A 26,795-nucleotide genomic window follows, 5' to 3' on the forward strand; every position below is an offset into this window, starting at 1 on the left:
AAATTAAAAAAAAATCTCAAATCAACAACATAAATATATATCTTATGGAACTATCAAAAGAACAAACTAAACCCAAAGCCAGCAGAATAAAAGGAAATAATAAAGATTAGTGCAAAAATAAATGAAATAGAATGTAGAAAAGTAATTGAATCAGTGAAATCAATGAAACCACGTTAGTTTTTTGAAAAGATCAACAAAATTGAGAGAGGTAATAGTTGCACAACATTGGGAATACACAAACTGCCACTGAATCATACTCTTCATAGTGTTAATTGTATGAGAATTTCACCTCAAAAAAAGACAAGTACCTAAGAGTGAGTGCATGTGTATTAAGCTGCTTCAGTCATGTCTGACTCTTTGTCACCCTATGGACCGTAGCACACCAGGCATACTGGAGTGGTTGCCATGCTCTCCTCCAGGGGATCTTCCAGACCCAGGGATCGAACCCAGGTCTCCTGCATTTCTTGCATTGGCAGGCAGTTTCTTTACCACCAGCACCACCTGGGAAACCTGTACCTAACAATATGCTGGTACAATTCTTGAAATATAACAAAAAGAGCAAGAAGTTTCCAAAGGGAAAATGTTTTAAAGAACAAAAAATTCAGACTTTTCATCTGCAAACTGGAAGCTTGATGACAGTGAAAAGGCATCTGTGTGCTACTCAGAGGATAGGAGAGCAATCTTTGCCATTCAACCTCATTGCCATCCTGGCTGGCTCAGCAGTAAAGAATCCACCTGCAATGCAGGAGACTCGGGTTCAATCCCTGGGTTGAGACGATTCCCTTGGAGAAGGAAATGGCAACCCACTCCAGTATTCTTGCTTGAGAAATCCCATGGAGAGAGGAGCCTGTTGGGCTACAGTCCATAGTGTCACAAAAGGGTTTTATATAACTTAGTGACTAAACAAAGAAGACATTAGCACTTAAGTAAGGATTCAGAGAGTATATCACTCACAGAGCCTATTTGAGAAAAATCCTCAAAAAAGTTGTCCATCAAATAAGAAGCTAATCTTAACAGTAGGTGGGCTTCTCAGGTGGTGCTAGCAGTAAAGAACCCACCTGCCAATGCAGGAGACATAAGAGACACGAGTCTAATCCCTGCGTTGGGAAGATTCCTTGGAGGCGGAAGAATAATGGCAACCCACTCCAATATTCTTGCCTGGAGAATCCCATGGACAGAGGAGTCCAGTGGGCTACAGTCCATAGGGTCATAAAGAGTTGGACACAACTGAAGCCACTTAGAACCCACATGGAATAATAGGGAAAGATGAAGAATAAACAGTGGTAAGCAAAAAACCACACAACAATTGTAATTAAACTGCATAGATGATGATATTGTAAGGTCAAGAAGACATAGAAAGAATACACAGAAAAAAATGTACAAAAAAGATCTTAATAACCCAAATAACCATAATGGTGTGGTTATGTACCCAGAGCCAGACATTCTGGGGTGTGAAGTCAAGTGGGTCTTGTGAAGCACTGCTGTCAATAAAGCTAGTAGAGGTGATGGAATTCCAGCAGAGCTATTTAAAATCCTAGAAGTTGATGCTATCAAAGTACTTCACTCAATATGTCAGCAAATTTGGAAAACTCAGAAGTGGCCACAGGACTGGAAAATGTCAATCCTCATCCCAGTTCCCAAGAAGGGCAATACTAAAGAATGTTCAAAGCACTGGACAATTGTACTCATCTTCCACACTAGTAAGGTTATGCTCAAAATCCTCCAAGCTAGGCTTCAGCATTATGCCAACCAAGAAATTTCAGATGTTCAGGTTGGGTTTAGAAAAGGCAGAGGAATCAGAGATCAAATTGCAAACATTCACTTTCTTGCTTTCATAAAGAAAGCAAGAGAATTTCAGAAAAACATCTATCTCTGTTTCACTGAATATGCTAAAGCCTTTAACTGTGTGGATCATAACAAATCTCTTTAAGAGAGATAGGAATACCAGACCATCTTACCTGTCTCCTGTGAAACCTGTATGCATTTCAAGAAGCAACAGTTAGAACCTTGTATGGAACAACTGACTGGTTCAGGATTGAGAAAGGACTATGACAAGGCTGTTTATTGTCACCCTGTTTATTTAATGAATACACATAGCATGTTATGCTAAATGCCAGGCTGGATGAGTTAGAAGCTGGAATCAATATTGCTGGGAAAAATATCAACAATCTCAGATATGCAGATGATATCACTCTAATGGCATAAAGTGAAGAGGAACTAAAGAGCCTCTTTATGAGGGTGAAGGAGGGGAGTGAAAAAGCCAACTTAAAACTCGGTTTTAAAAAAACTAAGATCATGGCATCTGGTCCCATCACTTCATGGCAAATCAAAGGGGAAAAGGCAGAAGCAGTGACAGATTTCCTGTTCTTGGGCTCTAAAATCACTGCAGATGGTGACTGCAGTCATAAAATTAGAAGACAATTGCTTCTTGGCAGAAAAGCTATGGAAAACCTAGGCAGTGTGCTAAAAAGTAAAGACATCACTTTGCCGACAAATGTCCGTATAGTCGAGGCTATGGTCTTTCCAGTAGTCATGTACAGATGAGTGAGTTGGACCATAGGCAGAGCACCAAAGAATTGATGCTTTCCAACTGTGGTGCTGGAGAAGACTTTTGAGAGTCCCTTGGACAGCAAGGAGATCCAACCAGTCAATCTTAAAGGAAATCAACACTGAATACTCATTGGAAGGACTGATGCTGAAGCTCGAATACTTTGGCCATCTGATGTGAAGAGGCGATTCATTGGAAAAGACCCTGATTTTGGGAAAGATTGAAGGCAGGAGGTGAAAGCGACGGCAGAGGATGAGATCATTGAGTGGCATCACTGATTAAATAGACATGAACTTGGGAAAACTCTGGGAGATGGTGAGGGACAGTGAAGCCTGGTACGCTGCAGTCCATGGGGTCTCAAAAAGTCAGAAACGACTTGACTACTGAACAGCAACAACAAAGATTCATGAAATGAAGATGTCATATTTTCAGAGAAAATCTAATAAATGTCTAGAAACAGAACACTTGACTAAGTCAGTGAAACCTTGAAATTGGAAGAATGTTGCAGGGGGAGGTGTAAGAATACTACAAGGCTGAGCAGGGAATGTGGGCTAGTGAGTGTTCTACATTTTCATTCTCGTTGTAATGGTGGTGAGCAATGGGAAATAGAGCAGGATGGGTATTATTTGACTATTTTAATATAATAGAGGAGAAGTATATGTATTAAGGAGATGAGTACTAATGGAATGAGAAGTATAAAGGCATTTTGGAAGTACTAAGGAACAGACTAAGAAAAGAATGAAAGGAAATCTGACCTCAGCTGCCCTAGTTGTCCACCCCTCCTTCTTGAAACAGTTTCCTTCTTTGGCTTTTCTAACCCTGCACTTACCTGGTCCTCCCCACTGGCTGTTCCTTCTCCACCTCTCCCAATGGACCTGAATCCTCTGGTGGTCAGTGCTATGCCCTCTTTCCTTCCCTAGCTATAGTCGCCTAATCCCTAGGTGATTTTAGCTAATCCCATGGCTGTAAGTAGCATGACTGAACTGAGGGCCACATTTCCAGCCTGGACATCTCCCCCCAGGCTTAACCCATCTATGTGGCCCATTTAACATCTGTTCTTGGAAGGCAAAGTTAACAGTCTAAAGCTGAATTCTTGTGTTATGCCTACCTTCGCCCCAAACCTGCTCCTCCCCAGACTTTAATGATATTTACAGCTCAATAAATGTCACTCCATCTACCCAGTTGTTTAAGCCAAAAACCTAGAAATCATCTTTGATTCTTCTTTTCCTTCTCTCTGACATCCAGTCCATCAGCACTCTCTATAACTCTACCTCCAAAATTTCCTGAATCTCCCCATTTCTCCTGATCCCCTACCACCATCCTTCTCTCACTTAACCTATTGAGAAAGCCTCAGAACAGGAATCCCTTTTCCTCTTCTTGCCTTGCTATAAACCATTATGCACAAAGTATGTATTCTAAGGTGATCAATAAAAATGTAAACCACATATTACCCTGCTGAAAACCATTTGGCAGCTTCCTGTGGCAATCAGAATCCATCCAAACCACCTACAAACCCTACAAAGCCTTTCCTGCCTCAGTCTGTCTTCAGATCTCTCCTTCACTCAGTCTGCTCCAGGCACAGTCCTCCATTCATCCCACATGGAGACCTGTGGGATATTTTGTACACTGGAAACTTTGTATGCCTGGAAGAATTCATTCTGTCCTCTAATCATTCAGAACTCACTTTAGCTGTCACATCTTTTTAAGGTACTTTCTTAATAAGCCATCCATGCCTCACACATTCATTAAACCACCAGTATCTTATCACATTATCTCTAATTGTCAATCAGCATTCTTGGTTACAAGTAACAGATATCAACTGACTGTGGATGAACATAGAGCCTGTCAAACAGTGAAATAAACCAGAAAGAGAAAAGTAAATGTTGATATATGGAAATATATATGCATATAAATGGAATCTAAGAAAATTGATACTGATGAACTTATTTGCAGGGTAGGTAGAGATACAAACATAGAGAACAGACTTATGGACACAGTGGGGGAAGGAGAGAGTGGGACAAATTGAGAGAGTAGCATTGACATATATTCACTACCCTGTGTAAAATAGCAAGTGGGAAGCAGCTGTATAGCACAGGAAACTCAGCTCAGTGCTTTGTGATGGCCTAAAGGGCTGGGGTGGGGGGTGGGGTGGGAGGAGGCTCAAGAGGAAGGGAATATGTGTATACCTATGGCTGATTCATGTTGTTGTACGGCAGGAACCAACACAATATTGTAAAGCATTATCCTCCAATTAAAAATAAATTTAAAAAGCATTTAATCTAGTTACATTTAAAGTAATTATTGATATATATATTCCTATTGCCATTTTCTTAATTGTTTGGGATTGATTTCGTAGGTCTTTTTCTTCTCTTGTACTTCTTGACTGTATAAGTCTAAGAAGTTAACTGATAGTTAAATATTCATATTAAAGGAGAGCAAGTGGTCTACAGACCTTTGAGGGATCCGGGTGACCAGGCCCTGAGATGACTCATCCAGGAGCCACAACAGAACTGGTCCAGTAGAAACTGGTCTGTTACTTCTGACACAGACACCACAGCTTACATCCCACTGATTGGATACTTGACTTGCCTCAGAACCGCTGTCACCCTTGCCTCAGGCAATCAGGTGGCTGCTTCCATGACTGTCATTGTCAATAGCACATATACTGTGGTCCTCCTCTCACCATGCAGTAGTTTCTGTTTGGAAGTCTGATAAGGTGCATCTGACTGGAGGAGCCCAGGTCATGTGCTGTCTCTGCTATAAAGGTGGCTGGGAAAGTATCAGGCATTTTCACATTGGGCTGTGTTTCATAAGACAGAAAATTCCATAAATATGAGAAGGGAGTTCAGATGTTCAACCTAACGGAGATGGCTTTCTTGAGCATCAGGAATCTCACCATGGAAATGAAATGAGTGGACTATATACAGCAAAAATCAAATTCCACTCAAGAAAATTGAATGAGGAAGAATTTAGACTCTGTTTATATGGTAAGGTGTGGGACCATGCCCCATGAAATCTGTGCCACATACTTTTTTAACAGCACTTACAAGTACCTGAAATCTTGTGCTTTCTCCTGCTTTTTTCAGCAGTCTCCTTGGCTACAATGGTAGTTCCATGAAAGCAGGGATTGGGTCCACTTGTTCACAACTGTATCTCTGGCAATCTTAGTTATGCCTAGCTCATTAAACATTTATTGAAAGAAAGTGGGCTGAGGGCCCAGTGAGTAAAAATTTGTATCAAATAAGTAGAATTTCAAGAAAGAGTAGTCATATGTCAAATGCCACAAGATGGTCCCATAAGGCTAAGACTGACAGATTGACTAAATGACATGTGGATTTGTTAATTTTAAGTAGTTATCAGTATCTCAATCAAGAGCAATTTCAGAGGAGTGGTGGCCAGAAACCAAAAGGCAATGGGTTGAGGAGGAAAAAAAGACATCATAGGAGAAAGCTGAAATGATTTTCTTCTAGTGTATAGAAACAATGGGGAAATTGTGTTATTACTTATGAACTTCAACATTTTCAGTTTCTATTTCCTAGAATTAAACCAAAGGCCATATTGGGTGCAAGCCGCAAGAAAAGGAAAGAGCATGAGTCTGGAAGGGTGACAGACATGTGCTTGAATCAAAGCTATCAACTTCTAGGCAAGACCCACGCCTAAGCAAGTTTACCTCTGCAGTTTTGTTTCCTTGTCTGTAAAAATGGAGATAATCTTCTTATAAGTGTAAAATTACTGTGATGTAAAGACAGCAGATATAGCATAATGTTTGCTCTGCTTCTTTCTTCCTCCAGGCTTAGCTAGTCCGTCACCAGATTCTCAAGCTGTCAAATATCCCAGCTCTTCCTGCACATTGAAAAGGACTGTGGGGACATCTGTCCAGCTGACACTGACCTCCCCTTTGGATCCTAACATCCGAGAGATTGAGTGGAATTGGCAACCTGAGGGTGATGAGAAAACACAGCTTCTAGTGTCCTGGAAGCCTCAGATCCCTAATCCTGACTGGTATGATCTTGAAGAAATATACAAGCACAGACTCAACCTAACAGAGATGGCTTTCTTGAGCATCAGGAACCTCACCATGGAAATGAGTGGACTATATACAGCAAAAATCAAATTCAACTCAGGAAAATCAAATGAGGAAGCATTTAGACTCTGTTTATATGGTAAGGTGTGGGACTATGCCCCAAGCATGCATTCCAACAACCACTTTATTTAAAGAAAGTTAGCCTAAACTCGGTATTTTTTTTAAAGTCTTTTTTTTTTTTTTTTTTAGAAATTTTTACATCTCTTCTGATGCCCTAAATGTAAAACTAAATTTTAAATATTACATCTTAGGAAAAACTATCTATAATTTCTTTTTGTTTCTTTAAAAGTATCCATTTAGAATAAGAACAAAAAATGGCTTAAGATTTGTCACCTTCTGGTTAATCCACCTCTAGCAGAACCAAGGTAAGGCCTGACCACCAAGGTAAGGCCTGACCACCTGACCTCCCCTCCCCGGCTTGACCCTCATCCGAACTCCACCGCCCACTCTAGGGACTCACACACAGCTGGTGGAGGGAAGGTACAGGATACAGGATGGGGTCTAATGCTACATATCTCATGAGAAACAACCAATGAAAGTTTTAATAGAGTGATCACTTGAAAGGCTCCCCAGGAGTGTGAGAGTGTGAAAGTAAAAGTGTTAATCACTCAGTTGTGACTCTTTGGGACCCCATGGCCTCTAGCCCATCAGGCCCCTCTCTCCATGGAGTTCTCCAGGCAAGAATGCTACAGTGGGTTGCCATAGAGGCCCACTCAAGAGTATACCAAAAAAAAAAAAAGCATTCAATTGTAAAATACTGCAAAAATTGATTATGAGAAATATACAGTTGTATCAGAAATGCCCTTATTGGTTGCTTCAAAAACTGATTTTAAAAGTTTTTTTGTTTTAATTGGAGACTAATTACTTTACAATATTGTAGTGGCTTGCCATACATTGACACGAATCTGCCATTCTGAACCCCCCTCCCACCTCCCTCCCCATCCCATCCCTCTGGGTCATCCCAGTGCACCAGCCCTGAGCACCCTGTATCATGCATCGAACCTGGACTGGTAATTCATTTCACATATGATAATACACATGTTTCAATGCCATTCTCCCAAATCATCCCACCCCCTCCCTCTCCCACAGAGTCCAAAAGACTGTTCTATACATCTATGTCTCTTTTGCTGTCTCGCACACAGGGTTATCATCACCATCTTTCTAAATTCCATATTTATGCATTAGTATAATGTATTGGTGTTTTTCTTTCTGGCCTACTTCACTCTGTATAATAGGCTCCAGTTTCATCCACCTCATTAGAACTGATTCAAATGTACTCTGTTTAATTGCTGAGTAATATTCCATTGTGTATATGTACCACAGCTTTCTTTTTTTTTTTAATTTTAAAAAAAATTTTTTTTATTTTTTAAATTTTAAAATCTTTAATTCTTACATGCATTCTCAAACATGAACCCCCTCCCACCTCCCTCCCCATAACATCTTTCTGGGTCATCCCCATGCACCAGCCCCAAGCATGCTGCATCCTGCGTCAGACATAGACTGGCGATTCAATTCACATGATAGTATACATGTTAGAATGTCATTCTCCCAAATCATCCCACCCTCTCCCTCTCCCTCTGAGTCCAAAAGTCCGTTATACACATCTGTGTCTCTTTCCCTGTCTTGCATACAGGGTCATCATTGCCATCTTCCTAAATTCCATATATACGTGTTAGTATACTGTATTGGTGTTTTTCTTTCTGGCTTACTTCACTCTGTATAATCGGCTCCAGTTTCATCCATCTCAACAGAACTGATTCAAATGAATTCTTTTTAACGGCTGAGTAATACTCCATTGTGTATATGTACCACAGCTTTCTTATCCATTCATCTGCTGATGGACATCTAGGTTGTTTCCATGTCTTGGCTATTATAAACAGTGCTGCGATGAACATTGGGGTACATGTGTCTCTTTCAATTCTAGTTTCCTCGGTGTGTATGCCCAGCAGTGGGATTGCTGGGTCATATGGTAGTTCTATTTCAGTTTTTTAAGGAATCTCCACACTGTTCTCCATAGTGGCTGTACTAGTTTGCATTCCCACCAAAAGTGTAAGAGGGTTTCCTTTTCTCCACGTCCTCTCCAGCATTTATTCTTTTAGACTTTTGGATAGTAGCCATTCTGACTGGCGTGAAATGGTACCTCATTGTGGATTTGATTTGCATTTCTCTGATAATGAGTGATGTTGAGCATCTTTTCATGTGTTTGTTAGCCATCTGTATGTCTTCTTTGGAGAAATGTCTGTTTAGTTCTTTGGCCCATTTTTTGATTGGGTCATTTATTTTTCTGGAATTGAGCTGCAGGTGTTGCTTGTATATTTTTGAGATCAATTCTTTGTCAGGTGCTTCGTTTGCTATCATTGTCTCCGATTCTGAAGGCTGTCTTTTCACCTTACTTATAGTTACCTTTTTGTGCAAAAGGTTTTAAACTTAATTAGGTCCCAACTGTTTATTTTTGTGTTTATTTCCAATATTCTGGGAGGTGGGTTGTAGAGGATCCTGCTGTGATTTATGTCCGAGAGTGTTTTGTCTATGTTTTCCTCTAGGAGTTTTATAGTTTCTGGTCTTATGTTTAGATCTTTAATCCATTTTGAGTTTATTTTTGTGTATGGTGTTAGAAAATGTTCTAGTTTCATTCTTTTACAAGTGGTTGATCAGTTTTCCCAGCACCACTTGTCAAAGAGATTGTCTTTTCTCCACTGGATATTCTAACCTCCTTTGTCAAAGATAAGGTGTCCATAGGTGCATGAATTTATCTCTGGGCTTTCTATTTTGTTCCATTGATCTATATTTCTGTCTTTGTACCAGTACCATACTGTCTTGATGACTGTGGCTTTGTAGTAGAGCCTGAAGTCAGGCAGGTTGATTCCTCCAGTTCCATTCTTCTTTCTCAAGATTGCTTTGGCTATTTGAGGTTTTTTTTTTTTTTTTTTTGGTATTTCCATACAAATTGTGAAATTATTTGTTCTGCTGCTGCTGCTAAGTCACTTCAGTTGTATCCGACTCTGTGTGACCCCATACACGGCAGCCCACCAGGCTCCCCAGTCCCTGGGATGCTCCAGGCAAGAACACTGGAGTGGGTTGCCATTTCCTTCTCAAGTGAATAAAAGTGAAAAGTGAAAATGAAGTCGCTCAGTCGTGTCCGACCCTCAGCGACCCCATAGGATTGCATTGAATCTCTAGATTGTTTTGGGTAGTATACTCATTTTCACTATATTGATTCTTCCAATCCATGAACATGGTATATTTCTCCATCTATTTGTGTCCTCTTTGATTTCTTTCATCAGTGTTTTATACTTTTCTATATATACATATTTTGTTTCTTTAGGTAGATATATTCCTAAGTATGTTATTCTTTTCGTTGCCATGGTGAATGGAATTGTTTCCTGAATTTCTCTTTCTGTTTCCTCATTATTAGTGTATAGGAATGCCAAGAGACTTCTGTGTATTAATTTTATATCCTGCAACTTTACTATAGTCATTGATTAGCTCTAGTAATTTTCTGGTGGAGTCTTTAGGATTTTCTATGTAGAGGGTCATGTCATCTGCAAACAGTGAGAGTTTTACTTCTTCTTTTCCAATCTGGATTCCTTTTATTTCTTTTTCTGCTCTGATTGCTGTGGCCAAAACTTCCAAAACTATGTTGAATAGTAGTGGTGAGAGTGGGCACCCTTGTCTTCTTCCTGACTTTAGGGGAAATGCTCTCAAATTTTCACCATTGAGGATAATGTTTGCTGAGGGTTTGGCATATATAGCTTTTATTGTGTTGAGGTATGTTCCTTCTATTCCTGCTTTCTGGAGGGTTTTCATCATAAATGGATGTTGAATTTTGTCAAAGGCTTTCTCTGCATCTATTGAGATAATCATATAGTTTTAATCTTTCAATTTATTAATGTGGTGTATTACGTTGATTGCTTTGTGAATATTGAAGAATGCTTGCATCCCTGGGATAAAGCCAATTTGGTCACTATGTATGATCTTTTTAATTATGTTGTTGGATTCTGTTTGCTAGAATTTTGTTAAGGATTTTTGCATCTATGTTCATCAGTGATATTGGCCTGTAGTTTTCTTTTTTGTGTGGCATCTTGTCTGGTTTTGGTATTAGGGTGATGGTGGCCTCATAGAATGAGTTTGGAAATTTACTTTCTCTGCAATTTTCTGGAAGAGTTTGAGTAGGATAGGTGTTAGCTCTTCTATAAATTTTTGGCAGAATTCAACTGTGAAGCCGTCTGGTCCTGGGCTTTTGTTTGCTGGAAGATTTCTGATTACAGTTTCAATTTCTGTGCTTGTGATGGGTCTGTTAAGATTTTCTATTTCTTCCTGGTTCAGTTTTGGAAAGTTGTACTTTTCTAAGAATTTGTCCATTTCTTCCATGTTGTCCATTTTATTGGCATATAATTGCCTGATAGTAGTCTCTTATGATCCTTTGTATTTCTGTGCTGTCTTTTGTGATCTCTCCATTTTCATTTCTAATTTTGTTGATTTGATTTTTCTCCCTTTGCTTCTTGATGAGTCTGGCTAAAGGTTTGTCAATTTTATTTATCTTCTCAAAGAACAAGCTTTTAGCTTTGTTGATTTTTGCTATGGTCTCTTTTGTTTCTTCTGCATTTATCTCTGCCCTAATTTTTAAGATTTCTTTCTTTTTACTAACCCTGGGGTTCTTCATTTCTTCCTTTCCTAGTTACTTCAGGTGTAAAGTTAGGTTATTTATTTGACCTTTTTCTCGTTTCTTGAAGTAAGCCGGTATTGCTATGAACCTTCCCCTTAGCACTGCTTTTACAGTGCCCCATAGGTTTTGGGTTGTTGTGTTTTCATTTTCATTCATTTCTATTCATATTTTGATTTCTTTTTTGATTTCTTCTGTGATTTGTTGGTTATTCAGCAGCATGTTGTTCAGCCTCCATACGTTGGAATTTTTAATAGGTTTTCTCCTGTAATTGACATCTAACCTTACTGCATTGTGGTCAGAAAAGATGCTTTGAATGATTTCAATTTTTTTAGATTTACCAAGGCTAGATTTATGGCCCAAGATGTGATCTATCCTGGAGAAGGTTCCATGTGCGCTTGAGAAAAAGGTGAAATTCATTGTTTTGGGGTGAAATGTCCTATAGATATCAATTAGGTCTAACTGGTCTATTGTATCATTTAAAGTTTGTGTTTCCTTGTTAATTTTCTGTTTAGTTGATCTATCTATAGGTGTGAGTGGGGTATTAAAGTCTCTCACTATTATTGTGTTATTGTTAATTTCCCCTTTTATACTTGTTAGCATTTGTCTTACATATTGTGGTGCTCCTATGTTGGGTGCATATGTATTTATAATTGTTATATCTTCTTCTTGAATTGACCCTTTGATCATTATGTACTGTCCTTCTTTGTCTCTTTTCATAGCCTTTGTTTTAAAGTCTATTTTATCTGATATGAGTATTGCTACTCCTGCTTTCTTTTGGTCTCCATTTGTGTGGAATGCCTTTCTCCAGCCCTTCACTTTCAGTCTGTATGTGTCCCTTGTTTTGAGATGAGTCTCTTGTAGACAACGTATATAGGGGTCTTGTTTTTTATCCATTCAGCCAGTCTTTGTCTTTTGGTTGGAGCATTCAACCCATTTACATTTAAGGTAATTATTGATAAGTGTGATTCCATTGCCATTTACTTTGTTGTTTTGGGTTCGAGTTTTACACCATTTCTGTGTTTCCTGTATGGTGAAGATCCTTTAGCATTTGTTGGAGAGCTGGTTTGGTGGTGCTGAATTCTTTCAGCTTTTGTTTGTCTGTAAATCTTTTGATATCTCCTTCATATTTGAATGAGATCCTTGCTGGGTACAGTAATCTGGGCTGTAGGTTTTTCTCTTTCATCACTTTAAGTATGTCCTGTCATACCCTTAGGGCCTAAAGAGTTTATATTGAAAGATCAGCTGTTATCCTTATGGGAATCCCCTTGTGTGTTATTTGTTGTTTTTCCCTTGATGCTTTTAATATTTGCTCCTTGTATTTGATCTTTGTTAATTTGATTGATATGTGTCTTGAGGTGTTTTGCCTTGGGTTTATCCTGTTTGGGACTCTCTGGGTTTCTTGGACTTGGGTGACTATTTTCTTCCCCATTTTAGGGAAGTTTTCAACAATTACCTCCTCAAGTATTTTCTCATGGTCTTTCTTTTTGTCTTCTTCTCCTGGGACTTCTATGATTTGAATGTTGGGGTGTTTAACATTGTCCCAGAGGTCTCTGGGAGAAGGCAATGGCACCCCACTCCAGTACTCTCACCTGGAAAATCCCATGGACGGAGGAGCCTGGTAGGCTGCAGTCCATGGGGTCGCTAAGAGTCGGACACGACTGAGCTACTTCACTTTCACTTTTCACTTTCATTCATTGGAGAAGGAAATGGCAACCCAGTCCATTGTTCTTGCCTGGAGAATCCCAGGGACGGGGCAGCCTGGTGGGCTGCCGTCTCTGGGGTTGCACAGAGTTGGACAGAACTGAAGCAACTTAGCAGCAGCAGCAGCAGAAGTCTCTGAAGTTGTCCTCGTTCCTTTTAATTCTTTTTTCCTCTCTGCTTCATTTATTTCTACCATTCTATCTTCTACCTCATTTATCCTATCCTCTGCCTCCATTATTCTACTGTTGGTTCCCTCCAGACTGTGTTTGATCTCATTTATTGCCTTATATATTAGTCAATATATAATAATGTGTTATTATATATTGACTATTTTTTATTTCTTCTAGGTCCTTGTTAAACATTTCTTGCATCTTCTCAATCCTTTTCTCCAGGCTATTTTTCTGTAACTCCATTTTGTTTTCAAGATTTTGGATCATTTTCACTATCATTATTCAGAATTCTTTATCAGGTAGATTCCCTATCTCTTCCTCTTTTGTTTGGTTTGGTGGGCATTTATCCTGTTCCTTTACCTGCTGAGTATTTCTCTGCCTTTTCATCTTGTTTATATTGCTGTGTTTGGGGTGGCCTTTCTGTGTTCTGGCAGTTTGTGGTTCCTCTTTATTGTGAAGGTTCCTCTTTGTGGGTAGGGTTGAATGTTTCCTGGTTAGGGAAGCTTGTGTGGATGTTGTTGTAGGTGGAGCTGGATTTCTTCTCTGTGTTCCTGGGAATTCCCAGTGGTTGGGACTCTGTGCTTTGTCAAAGGTGCTAAGAGCACAGGGTCAATCCCTGGTTGGGGAAAAAGGTACTGCAAGCTGGCAAAAAGAAACAAGAAAAAAACCTGTTCATGAAAACAAAATATTACTCCATGCTTTGGGGAAAGTTGATTTAAAAGTTCTTAAGTGACAAAAAGATGTTGGCAAAACTGAAAGAACAAAACTTGGTTTGAAAAACACCAAATAGGAGTTTTGATCACGTAAAATGCTTTTAAACTAGTTGATCTGAAGTCCAGTTAGAGAAATTTCAGGACAAAGTTTTGTCCTAGACACAAGTCAGAGATACCGGGGAAGACCCAATGCCTGCTCCCTGGAGCTCCCAGGCTAGTAAGGAGCCCAACACCTGACCTCCTGGGCAGACAGTATAATGGAGAAATACAGGAAAGAGTGAGAAGACAGTCCAGAGAATTAGTATCTAACCTGCCAGAGCTCTCTCCCACTGGTCGTCTTTGGCTCCATCCTCCACCACCTCTGCTTGTGTTATCACATCAGCCTCCTGAGTGGCTTCTCTTCTGCCTTCCAAATCCCCCTCCATGCAGCTGATATTTTGATCTTCTTTAAAATGTAGTGCTCTTCCTGTTGTTTACCTGTTTAACACCAAACAGTCCCCATTCCCATTCTGCACGGAATAAATGGCACTCAGAAAAAGAAGTGCAACTCTGTACAGGATCTGGTCCCTGGCTGCCTCTTCAGCCTTGCTTCCCAACACTTTCCTCCATGTGCCATGCTCCGAATTTTCTACCCCTCTCCTTGCCACCTGGTCCTTTCCTTCTTGACATACACTGGTGGCTGTCCCAGAGATATCCATCTCAAAGACATTCCCATCTCAAAGACATTCCCTGCACACCCCACCTAGTGGGAGCCGGAGAGGAGTGGGGGGGTGAAGGGTGGGGAGGGGGGTTGGAAATCTTATGAGAAGAGGCTAGGTTGACTGGGTTGACTATCCAAGCTGGGTTTTTCTGTTGATAAGAGACGGAGAGCATATTAGCTGCTTCCTGGTCTCCAGCTTCTGATTCCTGAACTTGTCTTTCTCTCCTCCTTGGCTGATAAATTCCTGGCGTAGCTTTCTCAGTGACATCATACCAATAGAGTTTCATCCTATCTCTTTTAGCATCAAGAAATGGAAGCCTACTTAAATTAGTCAATAAGAGTGTTTTGTGATTTTAAAAAAAATGCTTAGATCTCTAGGAGCAAGATCAGTAAAGGAGTTCCTCTGGCCCTCATGCTCATGGGAACTGAAAAACTGACAGGGGCTCACTTCTGTATTCAGGAACCACATACTCTCTCATCTTCTTTTTCAGTGTCTTTCTCTCTCTCCCCTCCTTTCCTATTAGCTTTCTTCTCCTGGGCCTCTCCAAGTGGTTGGGAGTGTGGCTTTGTGCAGCTATGCACCCCACTCAACCAGAGAGCAAAGGGAGTTTCCTGGCTCACTTCACATGGGAAATTTTAGGAAAAGGCTCTTACTAGTTGGGCTAGGTTCTCAAGATCACCCCTAGATGGGTCACTGACCAGGGAAATAACATATTCTGATTGTCAAGGCCTGGGGCTTGTGCTGTTGTATTGCATGTAACCAGTCAAACCAGAGTGCTTTGACTAACAAGTCATGAAAACCACAATGGTGGAGCAAAAGAAGAGTTGCTTGAAAAAGTAGAAGTGCTACTAGCTGGTTTCCTTTTGTCTTACTTCCAACTTATCTGATAATTCACCCGCTCCCTTATTGAATTTTACAATAATACTTGCTTACTTACCATTGCTGTGGAACTAAGTACTCCTCACAGCATGAGAGATCTGCCATCAGCTAATGCCAGTGTTCTAGCTTTGTTTCTAGCCAAACACATTGTTCCTCAAGTACAGCCTTTCTCTCTCACTCTCTCTTACCTCATGGGCTTTCAGAATTGTCATATCCTATAAAGGCGTTTCTCATTCCTGTTAAATGAGTATGTCCATTTTGAAGTCTACAAGTGCTTTTTCCTAATTCTTTAATGGGTCATATTTCTCTCTGCCTTGCACTACAGTTATTTGTGTGTGGTGTGCTGTCCACTTGGGAGCACGGGCCATGCCCTACTCTTCTTGCATCTGTCTGATGTTTTATACAGGTCCCAGGAGGCATTCAAAAAGTATTCCTTTAAACAAATAGATTTAAGCAATTTTTAAAGAAAATGATAGAAATGCACCTAATTTTTCTAGGATTTTTATGTTATTCAATCTTGATTAACATTCTTTTACCTATTAAAAAGAGCTTAACAAAAGTTCATAAAAACCACATGCCAAGTGAACACTTTAAATGCCTAAGAGCATTCTCTGCCTTAACACCTATCTATGCTTCATGACACTTTGTAATAGACATTCCATTTGATTTTACATTTAAATTGTTGTCTGTTCATTAAACCAGATCTTTTAAAGTGATGTGAAAATATAATTTCCCCAGATGCATGTTCAGTAAGTCTTGGGAAGAGCCCATAAATTTGTATTTTCAGCAATTATCCCAGATCAAGGGTTGGCAAACTATAGCCATTGGTAAATCTAGCCCAATGCCTGACTTTATAAATAAAGTTTTATTGGAATACAGCCACACACCCATTTGTTTAGATGTTTTATTTGGTTACTTTCTCCCCATAATGGCAAAGTTAAGTAGTTGTTTCAAGAGACCATACAGCCTATGAAACCTAAAATATTTACTGTCCAGCCTTTTACCCTTTGCTTACCCCTGCCCTAGACGACTCTACTGACACAGCTAATCCATGAAACTTTATAGGGTTATTATGAGGATTAGATGAGCTCATGTGAAGCCTTTGGAGCTAAGTCTGGAAATACATACTTGCTCAGTAAATGTTAGGTGTTGTGTTTTCTTTTCATCTGCTAATAGCATAAACTGCATTAGTAAAATTCCTAATTATACTGTCTTTGCACTCCTATAATAAATCCAACTCGATCATAGTGTATTGTGTGATTATATTTGCTAATATTTAATTTAGGAATTTTAAATTCTGTGTTTGAAACTGACATTAACCCGTGGATTTGTGCATTTTATCTTGTTTTGGTTTTGATATTCTTGTCTGATGTGTGTATTAAAGTTAAACTGTGCTTTCAGAATGACCCGGAGGTATTTTGCCATTTCAAGCTCTGAGGCAAAGTATATAACACAAGAGTTTTCTTTCTTCGGTCATTTGGTCACACTCACCCTTGAGACCAAATATTCTTCATGACCTTTATAAGGACAGAGCTTTGGCCATGTTTCTAAGACAATGAGTGTATTCAGGTTTGCTGCTACTTCTTGATAAGATTTTGATCATTAACACTTTCTTAGAAAAGAATTATTTCACTTATATTTTCAAATCTATTGATACTCAGTTGTACACAGTGTTTCCTTATAGCTTTTCATCTTCTCTTTTCTCTAGTGGTAGTAGTGTTAGTCTGTCAGTTGTGTCCAACTCTTTGTGACTCCATGGACTATCGCCCACCAGTCTCCTCTGTCGATGGAGTTCTCCAGGCAAGAATACTGCGGTGGGTAGCCATTCCCATCTCCACGGGATCTTCCTGATCCAGGGATCAAACCTGCATTTCCTGCATTGCAGGAAGATTCTTTACCATTTGAGCCACCAGGGAAGCCCTTCACTTTTCTGTAGTTATGTCCAATTCTCATTCTAAGTGACATTTACTTATAACTTTAAGTGTTTAGTTAGCAATATTTTTTCTTTTGATTTATCTCTTTTTTTAATTGGCTTTGATTTTGCTGATCAAATCTTTTTATTGTTATCTATGCTCGTAAGTTTGGAATATATTTGACTTCAATTAGCATTAAGCTTGATTTTTAAAGGCTTAAGAAAATGGGGGTTTACTTTCCTCATATAACCAGAAGTCAAGAGGTAACTTTCTCTGGCATCCATGCGTCTGTTCAGCATTGACCCCTGAGGTGGACGCTCACTCTATCTTTCTGCTCTGCCATCATTGGCACATGGGTTTTGTTCTTGTGCTTGTTGCTTTGAAACAGGATAGCTGTTTCTCTAGGTGTCATTCTAGAAAAAAAAATAGCAAAAAAAGAAAGACATGGGGAATAATCTTTCTTGTGTTGAAGCTTTCTCTTTTCAGGAGTGAAGACTCACGCAGCAAATTTCCCTTACTTTACTGCTCAGAACAAGTGCAAGTGTAAGAAAGACTGAAATGGAGAATTTTGCTTTCTAGATTCTTCAATAGACAAAGTCAAGGACAGTGAGGAAAGAGGGACTGAGCATAGAGTGAGTTACCTAACAGATTGGCCACCTGGCCATTAACATCTGTGTTTACCTATGTTACATCCTGTCCTCTAATCCATTTATATCTGCCGTAGTAAAACCATCTATTGTAGTATTAGTGGATTTGATTTATGCATTTCCAAATCATGTTGCTAGGTACATAGTAATCTAAAATATCTCTGGCCTGCTAATGTTTTTCATGTCAGATGAAAGCAGTCTATAGTGACTGTTGCCACACTTGCAATCATTTGGTTGACATTTTTCTCATTTATTATTTTCCATCTCTCTTTTTGATCTTTCTGTATCATTAATATCAATAACACATAGCTGGTTTTACCTAATTTTGATCTTGGTTTTTTAATAGGGGGCTATAATGAATTCAGATGTATTTTAATTTTTTACATGTATGGACCTACTCCAGACATCTTATTTAATGTTTCTTATCAGTTTTTTCTTGCCTTTTGTTTTATTAATACAGTTTTCTTTTATCCAAACTTCTAGCAGTTTGGAAATTATACAACATTCATTTTTATTTCACTGGTTACTAAACTTACATTTTTACTTTAACATTTGAAGATAATCAATGGTTTTTAATTCTCTAAACAAAACAAGACTGTAAACATGTCTTTACAGTGTATTCTCAGTGTTTCCCATGTTTCATTTATTGTATAGACATATAATATATATGGTTACCATATATTGATATATCATGTATTTACTTATAATTATATAATTATCAGATTGTTGTTGTGGTTCAGTCACTAAGTCATATCCAACTCTTTGTGACTCCATGTATTGCAGCACTTCAGGCTTCCATGATAATTTAGCTGTCTCGACATAACTGAGCATGGAAAGTTAAGCTATCAGTGGGCTGGGAATCAGAACCTCTTAGGCCAGGCAGAGTAGGTTCTTTCCTCAGGCCTACAGTTAGAAATCTCATGCAGACATATCACGTGCTGAGAAAAGTGATACATTCAGATTGGCCTCCAATCTTGAAGCTCAGCTTCTCTCTTGTCCCCTCTCACCCCAGATCCCATCCCCCACCCCCAGATCCAGATTCGTTCATCATCTAACACATCAGTCTGGTGCAACATCAGTCTAGAATGTGAGATCCCAGGAAACACAGGGAACCTGACAGTGACCTGGCTAAGCCAGGGCCTCTCCAGGCACCTGGAGCAGAGAGGGATACCCCCCAACTCCAGGAACCTAAGCCTGAGCCTGCCTATAAGCCATGTCAACAGTCACCTCACCTGTGTGGTTAACAACCCTGCAGAAGAGAAGAATGCAACCTTGCACCTGGAGGACATCTGTCCCTGGAGGGGTGAGTGTGATCAGTTAGGAAGGTGATGAAAATGAGCCAGCAGAGACTAGGGGAGGGCAAGGCTGGTAAGTCTCAAAGAAAATGGGGGGTACTGAGGAACATTTTAAGGCAGTTTATGTGATGCAACCAAAACATCCCCACCTCAGTGAATGGCCACAGCCTCACTGCAGTCTTGAAACCTACAATCCAGAAACTGGACCAATTAGGAGACTAATGCTTCACCCAGAACAGAAATGTGAGACTGGCATGTGTACACCCCCTTTCCCAACATCAATGAGCCTGGGAGGCTGAATTAGACATCAGATCCGAGAAGAGGAGGAGAAAGATCTGAGGAGTAAAGACTAAGAAACTTAGGGCCACCTGCCCCCAACCGTGGAATACTCCTGTCACCCAGACTCTGGCCCTTACCCTGGGTGGGCAGGACTCGCATAGCACATTCAGGCTGACAGATGCCCAATTTTTACTGCATTCCAGACTTGTCCTTTCAAAGGATGGTTACCACGTCTGAGTACATAAACCACAGTTCAACCCTTCTCTGAGCAGTGTGAGAACCTGCGGTCACTACAACCCGTTACTATACTTTCTCCATCAGCCTAGAGCAACACCTTGGTTACATAAAGGGACTAAGTGGGGTGGGTTATAAGGTGTGAACCCTTACAAAAGAGACTCAGACTGTGGTATTGTAAAATGCCTACTTTCCCTAGGAATATGAAGTAGGAACAACTGATGTTAAAAAGGAGGTGTAATTACTAGTTCAGTTGCCCTATCCCACCAATGCCCTCCTGACCCCTACTTGCTCATGTGGGGCTCTTGTCTGAATCGTCTCTTTCATCTCGTTTCTTCACTCACTCAGATTTCAACCCTCACAACTGAGTGCCTACTGGGTGCTGATGATGGGGGAAAGGCTCAGTGAAAAATAAGATAAATCCCTGTCCTCAAGGAACTTACAGTGCTGTGGGGGCTTCACCACACACTGGCTGTGAGACTTGAACAGGTTACTTAATTTGTATAGCTTTTCCATAATATGGATAATAATTGTATCTACTTCACGAGGCTCTTGTGAGAATGAAAAGAAGTACTCTGCAAAGAGATACAGCACAGTATCAGATATCAGTAATATCAAATATCAGATATCAGTTATGTGTGTGACACAGATCATGTCAGTAATTATCAGAAGATAGTTCAAAGGAGGGGAAGAGTAAATTTCTAAACATAAAAACAAAAAACAGCAAAATTCTGTAAAGCAAGCATCCTTCAATTAAAAAATAAATTAATTTTAAAAAACCAGATGTTAATAAAGTTGGAGAAAATACAAAGTATATGGTTTCGGTATGAAAGAAAGGAAGGAAAAGAGGAAGGGAGGGAAGGAGGGAGGAAAGAAAGAAGGAAGGAAAAGAAAGAGGGAGGGAGAAATGGAAAGAGGGAGGAAGGAAGGAAGAAAAAGTTGAGCAACTGCTGCCTGAGTTGGGAAAGGCCTCACAGATATGGGAACACTTGAGATGGGCCTTGAAGGATGAATAGGAGTTTTATTGTGGGGTTATAGAAAAGACATCCCAAACAGAGAAAAGAACAAGCCTAAGGTCTATCCCCGTGTCCTTTATCCCTTCCTCCTCTTAGAATGTATTTTTCTTCTGAGAGTCTGGGAAAAGAGGCAGGTGAACAGGATGAACAGTGTCACACACAACTAATGGAAGCCTCTGAGGGTCCTGTTCAGAGATTGGACAGAAAGTCTGGTGATGAAACATTATAGTAATAGTGGTTAGTGTGTAGAGAGACTAGAAAGGAAGAAACTTGTCAGAGCTTCATCAAGGACGTACACTCAGGACACAGGCTCTGAGCCAGGGGAGGGCCCCACCTGCTCCCCATTGCCTGCCCAACAGGCTTGACTGAAGCAGATCTGACACCAGCCTTTGACTCCAGGTTCTCTTCAGAGCAAATGGCATTGGCTTGGCATCCTTCTCATGGCTCTGATGGCGAGCCTAGGGGCCGGAGTGTGGATCTGGATGAGAAAGAAGATGCAGACCAGGAGAGGCAGGTGCTGGGTAGACCCTGACGGGAGGGCTGGGATGAGGGGGATCTGGGGGAAGGGAGTGGATCAAGACCCCAGGGAGGAGGGCAGGGCACTGGGCAGGTAGAGGCTCATTGACTTCTTCTGTGAATCATTCCTGATAGAAGCCTGGGGTAGAGCAATGCTGGGGGCAGGAGCTACGTGCATGTCCAGAAAGGAAGAGAAGAGGAAGGCAGGGACAGGACAGGAGTCTGGGACCTGATCCATGATCCAGAGGGCAATGACTGATCTCACTCAAGGGCTTACAAGGGGCCACCTCCAATTCCATTCATTCTCATTGAGCATCTGCTGTATACAGGTGAGTCCACTCTCCTGCCAGAGGCTCCAGGCGTGAAAGCTACTCCCCAGGCCCTTCCCACAGAGGAATCTGCTAACCTTCAGACTGGTGTGACCAACAGCCTAGACTCTGCCTATGAAGAGATCAGCTTCCTGAGACACCTTAAGGTGGGTCCAAGGGAATCAAATCATACCAGTTCTGCTATGTGCTCAGAGGCAGTAAATCTGGGGAAATCCAGAGTATTCTATTCTCTATCACATTCTGGGTCCAATCCTTGCTTTGGACAATATGGTTGCTGTGCTTGGCTACCCACAGCATGCTGGGAGCTGAGGTGCCAAGTTAGGAAACCACTGATGGGGAGCATACTCCACTCATATGCCCACAGCCTCATCACATCCTCACCAATATCCGAGGAGGGTTGGCAGAGCAGAACAGTGTAAATGACCAGGTGTCTGGTAGACCCCATCACCTATATAAGGCACAAGGAAGTAAAAGGAGGACACAGTAGCAGATCCAGGATTGAGAGCAGACCTAAGAAGCTGAGGAGCACCAGGAAAAGCTCATTTCCTCTTCTTCCTCAAGTCTTTCTCTGTCTTACCTACCTGAGATCCTACCACTAATACCACATCTTTAGGTAAATGTTTTGATGCCCTCCCATTGATGAGGTGTTCCTGGGAGGGCATCTCATGTTGGCTACTGACCCTTGGTTGGAAATTGGTGCTATAGTCACAGATAGAATGATTTCACCAGTGGGGAAGAACTGAAGACAGCAATTACAGGAGGAAAAAAAGGACATCTAAGGGACTTCCCAGAGCAATGATTCTCAAATAGAGCTTGCATCAGGAACACCTGAAGGGCTTGGTAAAAATGAAGTTTTCTGGGCCCACTCCAGGAGTTTTTGATTCAGTAGGTCTTGGCTTCCCTGGTGGCTCAGAGGTTGAAGCACCTGCCTCCAATGTGCTTTGATCCCTGGGTCAGGAAGATCCCCTGGAAAAGGAAATGGTAACCCACTCCAGTACTCTTGCCTGGAGAATCCCATGGACAGAGGAGCCTGGCAGGCTACAGTCCACGGGGTCACAAAGAGTAAGACATGACTGAACGACTTCACTTCAAGGCAGTCCCGAGAACTTATATTTCTAACAAATTCCCAAGTGATACTGATCCCTAGTGATCCTGGTCCCACATTGAGAACCACTGGACTAAAAGGGTGAGCAGAAGAGAAGCAGGGATGCCCAGGAGTAGCCAATGGCCAGGTCCTCTCCTCTCTCATCCTTTGACTTCCCCAAAGAGGGGACAATGCTAGATGATTGAGTCACAAATCATCAGGATCTGGTCCAGTCCCAGCAGGTTATAGTAGGGGAAAGTGAGACATAGAGGGAATACTTGGACTTATCAGAGAACCATGCAAACGAAGCAGAATAGGGGTGTCTTCGTTCCCAGCCTCGTCTTCCATGCACTGTCCCCAACTGCCCCAGTGCCCTCCACGTTGTGACTTCCCATGGCAGTCCCTCTGGGTAACATCCTTACCTAGCCTGGGCCTCGGGAAACTTAGGAAATTGTTCATTGTGACCCAAACCTTAATACCCCTGCCGAGAAGCACAGGAGGGGAACAATAAGTAACTTTGGGATAGAGAAACAGATGAGGCAACATCTGACCCAGACATGCAGCCCCATGCTGAAGCCTCTGACACCTCAGTTTCTGCCCTTGGGGAGCTCCCAGTCTGGTGGAGAAAATAAACTCCCTTCAAGGAGACAGGAAAGTGAAGTGAAGTCGCTCAGTCATGTCCGACTTTTTGCGACCCTGTGGACTGTAGCCCTCCAGGCTCCTCTGTCCATGGGATTCTCCAGGCAAGAATACTGGAGTGGGTTGCCATGACCTTCTCCAGGGGATCTTCCCGACCCAGGGATCGAACCCAGGTCTCCCGCATTGTGGGCAGACGCTTTAACCTCTGAGCCACCAGGGAAGCCCTAAGGAGACAGGAAGCTAAGTGCAAAAAGGATGAGGGTGGCATAAAGAAAGAGTCTGGAGAAATGGATATGAGGCTCTGACACAGGTTTCTTTCTTTCTTTCTTTCTTTTTTTTTTTTTTAATGAAGTATGGTTGACTTACAATGTTGGGTTAGTTTCTTGTGTATAGCAAAGTGATTCAGTTTTAGACAGATAGACATATACTTTTCCATATTCTTTTCCATTATGGTTTGTTACAGGGTATTGAATATAGTTCCCTATACTGTATAGTAGAACCTTGTTGTTTATCCCATTCTATATATAGTATTTTGTGTCTACTAATCCCAAACTCCTAATTTATCCCTCCTCACCCCGCTTCCTCCTTAGTAACCATACGTTCATTTTTCTCTGTCTGTGAGTCTGTTTTTGTTTCATAAAATGAGTTTGTGACACAGACTTCTTGATCAACGCTAGAAAATCGCTTCCCTCCCTCTACCTCAGTTTATTCTTTTATGAACTGAGGATTACAGTAATAATCGCTTACATTTATCTGACACTTTTAAGCCTTCCACAGTAACTTTTGCAATGAGAGCAAAGTGATTTACAAATTAAAGTCCGTCAAATATCTGTTGAGCACCTACTGTGTTCCCTGAATTGTTTTTATCTGAGCTACGAAAGTCTACAAAGCAAGAAAAGTCCTTGGTCTCATAGAATATTCTAGGTTGAGGGGATAGAGAGTGACAAACCAATAAGCAAACCATCAAGTTCTAGGTGATGGTATGTGTTAGGAGAAAATAAAGCAGAAAAGAGAGGTGGGGTAGGTGGTGTGCGATTTTAACTAAGGCTGTCAGGGAAAAACTCACCAAGAAAAGAGACCCTGAAAGAAACGAGGGGGTGAGCAAAATGGAGGTCTTGGAGTGGGGAGAGAGGCAGTATCTTGGATAGAAGACAGAGCAAGTGCAAAGATCCTACAATGTTCAAGAGAGAGTCTGTGCTGAAGCTGTATTTAGGGGAGTTATCAGGCTTGAGAGTCAGAACTACCTGGTTGAAGACAAGAAGTTCGTAAAGAGATGTAGCTTGACTGACCCTTCTATTTGATGCTTAGAAATTGATCAAGACAATTCCTAAACTCTGCTTGAATTGTAGAAAGACTCGGAGAAGGGCAACTGCCACTCACATAACCCTGAGTGTACTTCAGCCGTCCAAACTATCTACGAGAAGATCCGGAGAAGTCCAAAACCCCAGGGTGATGCTTAGCCCATGATAAAACCAGAGCATGAGGGGGACCTTGGCAAGGTCTGTCCCATCCATTTACCCCTTTACCCTTGGGCCTCCAAAGATCCCTCCTTAAGGTGGAGCTGGGACTAGAGCCTAGATCTTCCTGAACAATCTCACTGAGCTGCTCTCCCAAGTTCCTACCAAAATTTTCTCGCATCACAGATGGTAGGTGGTGGCTCTTCCAGTTAAATAACCAAATATGAGAAGCAAAGCCTTCAGCCTTCAGCCTTCAGCCTTCAGCCACACTTTGGACCTGTGAACCTCTTAACCCTGTTAGGGTATACTCATGGTCAGGTAGGACCTGCACAGGGATAGTGGGGGGAAAGAGATGATTTCTCTGAACAGGGAGGAACCTGGGGCCTCTGAGAAGGATGAGCCTTGTGGGGAGGACCTTCAGGGTTTCACAGTCAGCTCACCACTATGAATAGTGAAAAGAATGGCCCTTGACTATTATAAAAAAGAGGCCTGTAGGTACAAGATTCAAGGTCAGCTGTATTGTAGAGGGGAGTGGTGGAAAGAAAAGTAAACTGTTTTTTTTTTTTTTTTTAGCTCTGTCATATACTAGAGTTAATTATAGACACAGGAAATGTACTATCTAGGTTCTCAAAGTTCAATTCACTCACTCTTATATTTTCAATAAATTATACATGCTTGCACAAAAGTCAAAAGGCATATCTTATTGAAATAATAATTCTTCATCATTTTATTGTTATTAAAAATGGGGTCTTGTTCCCCTTGTGTATTCTAATTTTATTAAGATAATACATATGAATCATATATTAAGCCATGTTATTCAATGTCTCTACTGTTTGTAACAGTTTTTCATTTGATCCCTTTGAATTTAGGGATAAATAAAAATGTTAACAAATGATTATAACTTATGCTTCCTTCTTTCCAATGTTTGTGCTTCATTCTCTTTTCTTATCTAATTGAATTGGCTAATACTTCCAAAGCCATGTTAAATTATCATGAAGATTATCCTTACATTGTTCCTAACTCTAATATAAATGCTTCTAGTGTTTCTCCATTGAGCATGATTTTGTGTTTTGGGTAAGGCATATCTGCGGTATCATGTTAAGGAAGTATATATTTAGTCTTATTTTATCTCATATTTTATCAAGAATTTTACCAAGAATAACGTATTAAATTGTATTGTTTCCCACTTATCACCTGTGAAGATAGCATATGGTTTTCTTTTTTAATCCATTAATAATAAATTAATAGATGTCTTAGGATTGAACTATTTCAATATTAGAATAAATCTCAGTTAATGTGTATTATTTTTTTAGTGTGATAGTGTTTGACAATATCTTTATTTGGGATTTTTGCATCCTTATTTATAAATGAACTTCTCTTGCACTTTCTTTAGTGGTTTTTTGGTCAGTTTGGTATTTGTGTCATGCTTATTAAAGATCCCTTTATCCTCATTTTGTGTAATAATTTAAAATTTGCTTTATAGTTAAAAAAAGATTTTTTTTAAGAAAATGGTTCTCGTTATTCAGTATTAATTTAATTTTTATCATGTTATATGAAGATGTATAAATATGAAACTCTATATTAGTGTCTTATGCTTATATTTTTTAAAACAATGTATATAAAATAAATTAGAACCAAGCAGCAAAACAGTGGGGCAATGATTATTCAAACATATTCAGACTGAAACGTGCAACTCTAATGTAACATGATGGGTGTTTTGATTTTGCCGAAATTGAACCATTGGTGTTGGCATTAAGGGGAAAAAAACTGCAGGCTCACATCAGGTCCTATATTTAATACTTTTTAAACTTTAATACAAAAAATGCTAGTTCACATACATTTACTATACCAACATTTGATTAAAGTCTTTGTTTACCAGAACCTCATCTTAACCAAAACTCTGCCTGGTAACAAAAGATAGATG

At 40.4% G+C, this 26,795-nt stretch overlaps 1 protein-coding gene across 2 annotated transcripts in view; it reads left to right on the forward strand.

Moving 5' to 3' along the window:
- The window catches only part of LOC101112109 (CD48 antigen-like), a 44,216-nt gene extending 17,698 nt beyond the window's left edge, over positions 1–26,518 (forward strand). For both annotated transcript variants that reach the window (XM_042255951.2, XM_012183742.5), the window contains 5 exons: positions 6,340–6,711; positions 19,035–19,325; positions 21,246–21,356; positions 21,692–21,837; positions 24,764–26,518. In XM_042255951.2, coding sequence (XP_042111885.1) covers positions 6,340–6,711; positions 19,035–19,325; positions 21,246–21,356; positions 21,692–21,837; positions 24,764–24,874 — 1,031 coding nt within the window. In that variant the 3' untranslated portion in view covers positions 24,875–26,518. The remainder of the gene's footprint in view (positions 1–6,339; positions 6,712–19,034; positions 19,326–21,245; positions 21,357–21,691; positions 21,838–24,763) is intronic.
- The last annotated feature ends 277 nt before the right edge of the window (positions 26,519–26,795 follow it).

Source organism: Ovis aries, chromosome 1 (assembly GCF_016772045.2).
Source record: "Ovis aries strain OAR_USU_Benz2616 breed Rambouillet chromosome 1, ARS-UI_Ramb_v3.0, whole genome shotgun sequence".
Taxonomy (NCBI): domain Eukaryota; kingdom Metazoa; phylum Chordata; class Mammalia; order Artiodactyla; family Bovidae; genus Ovis; species Ovis aries.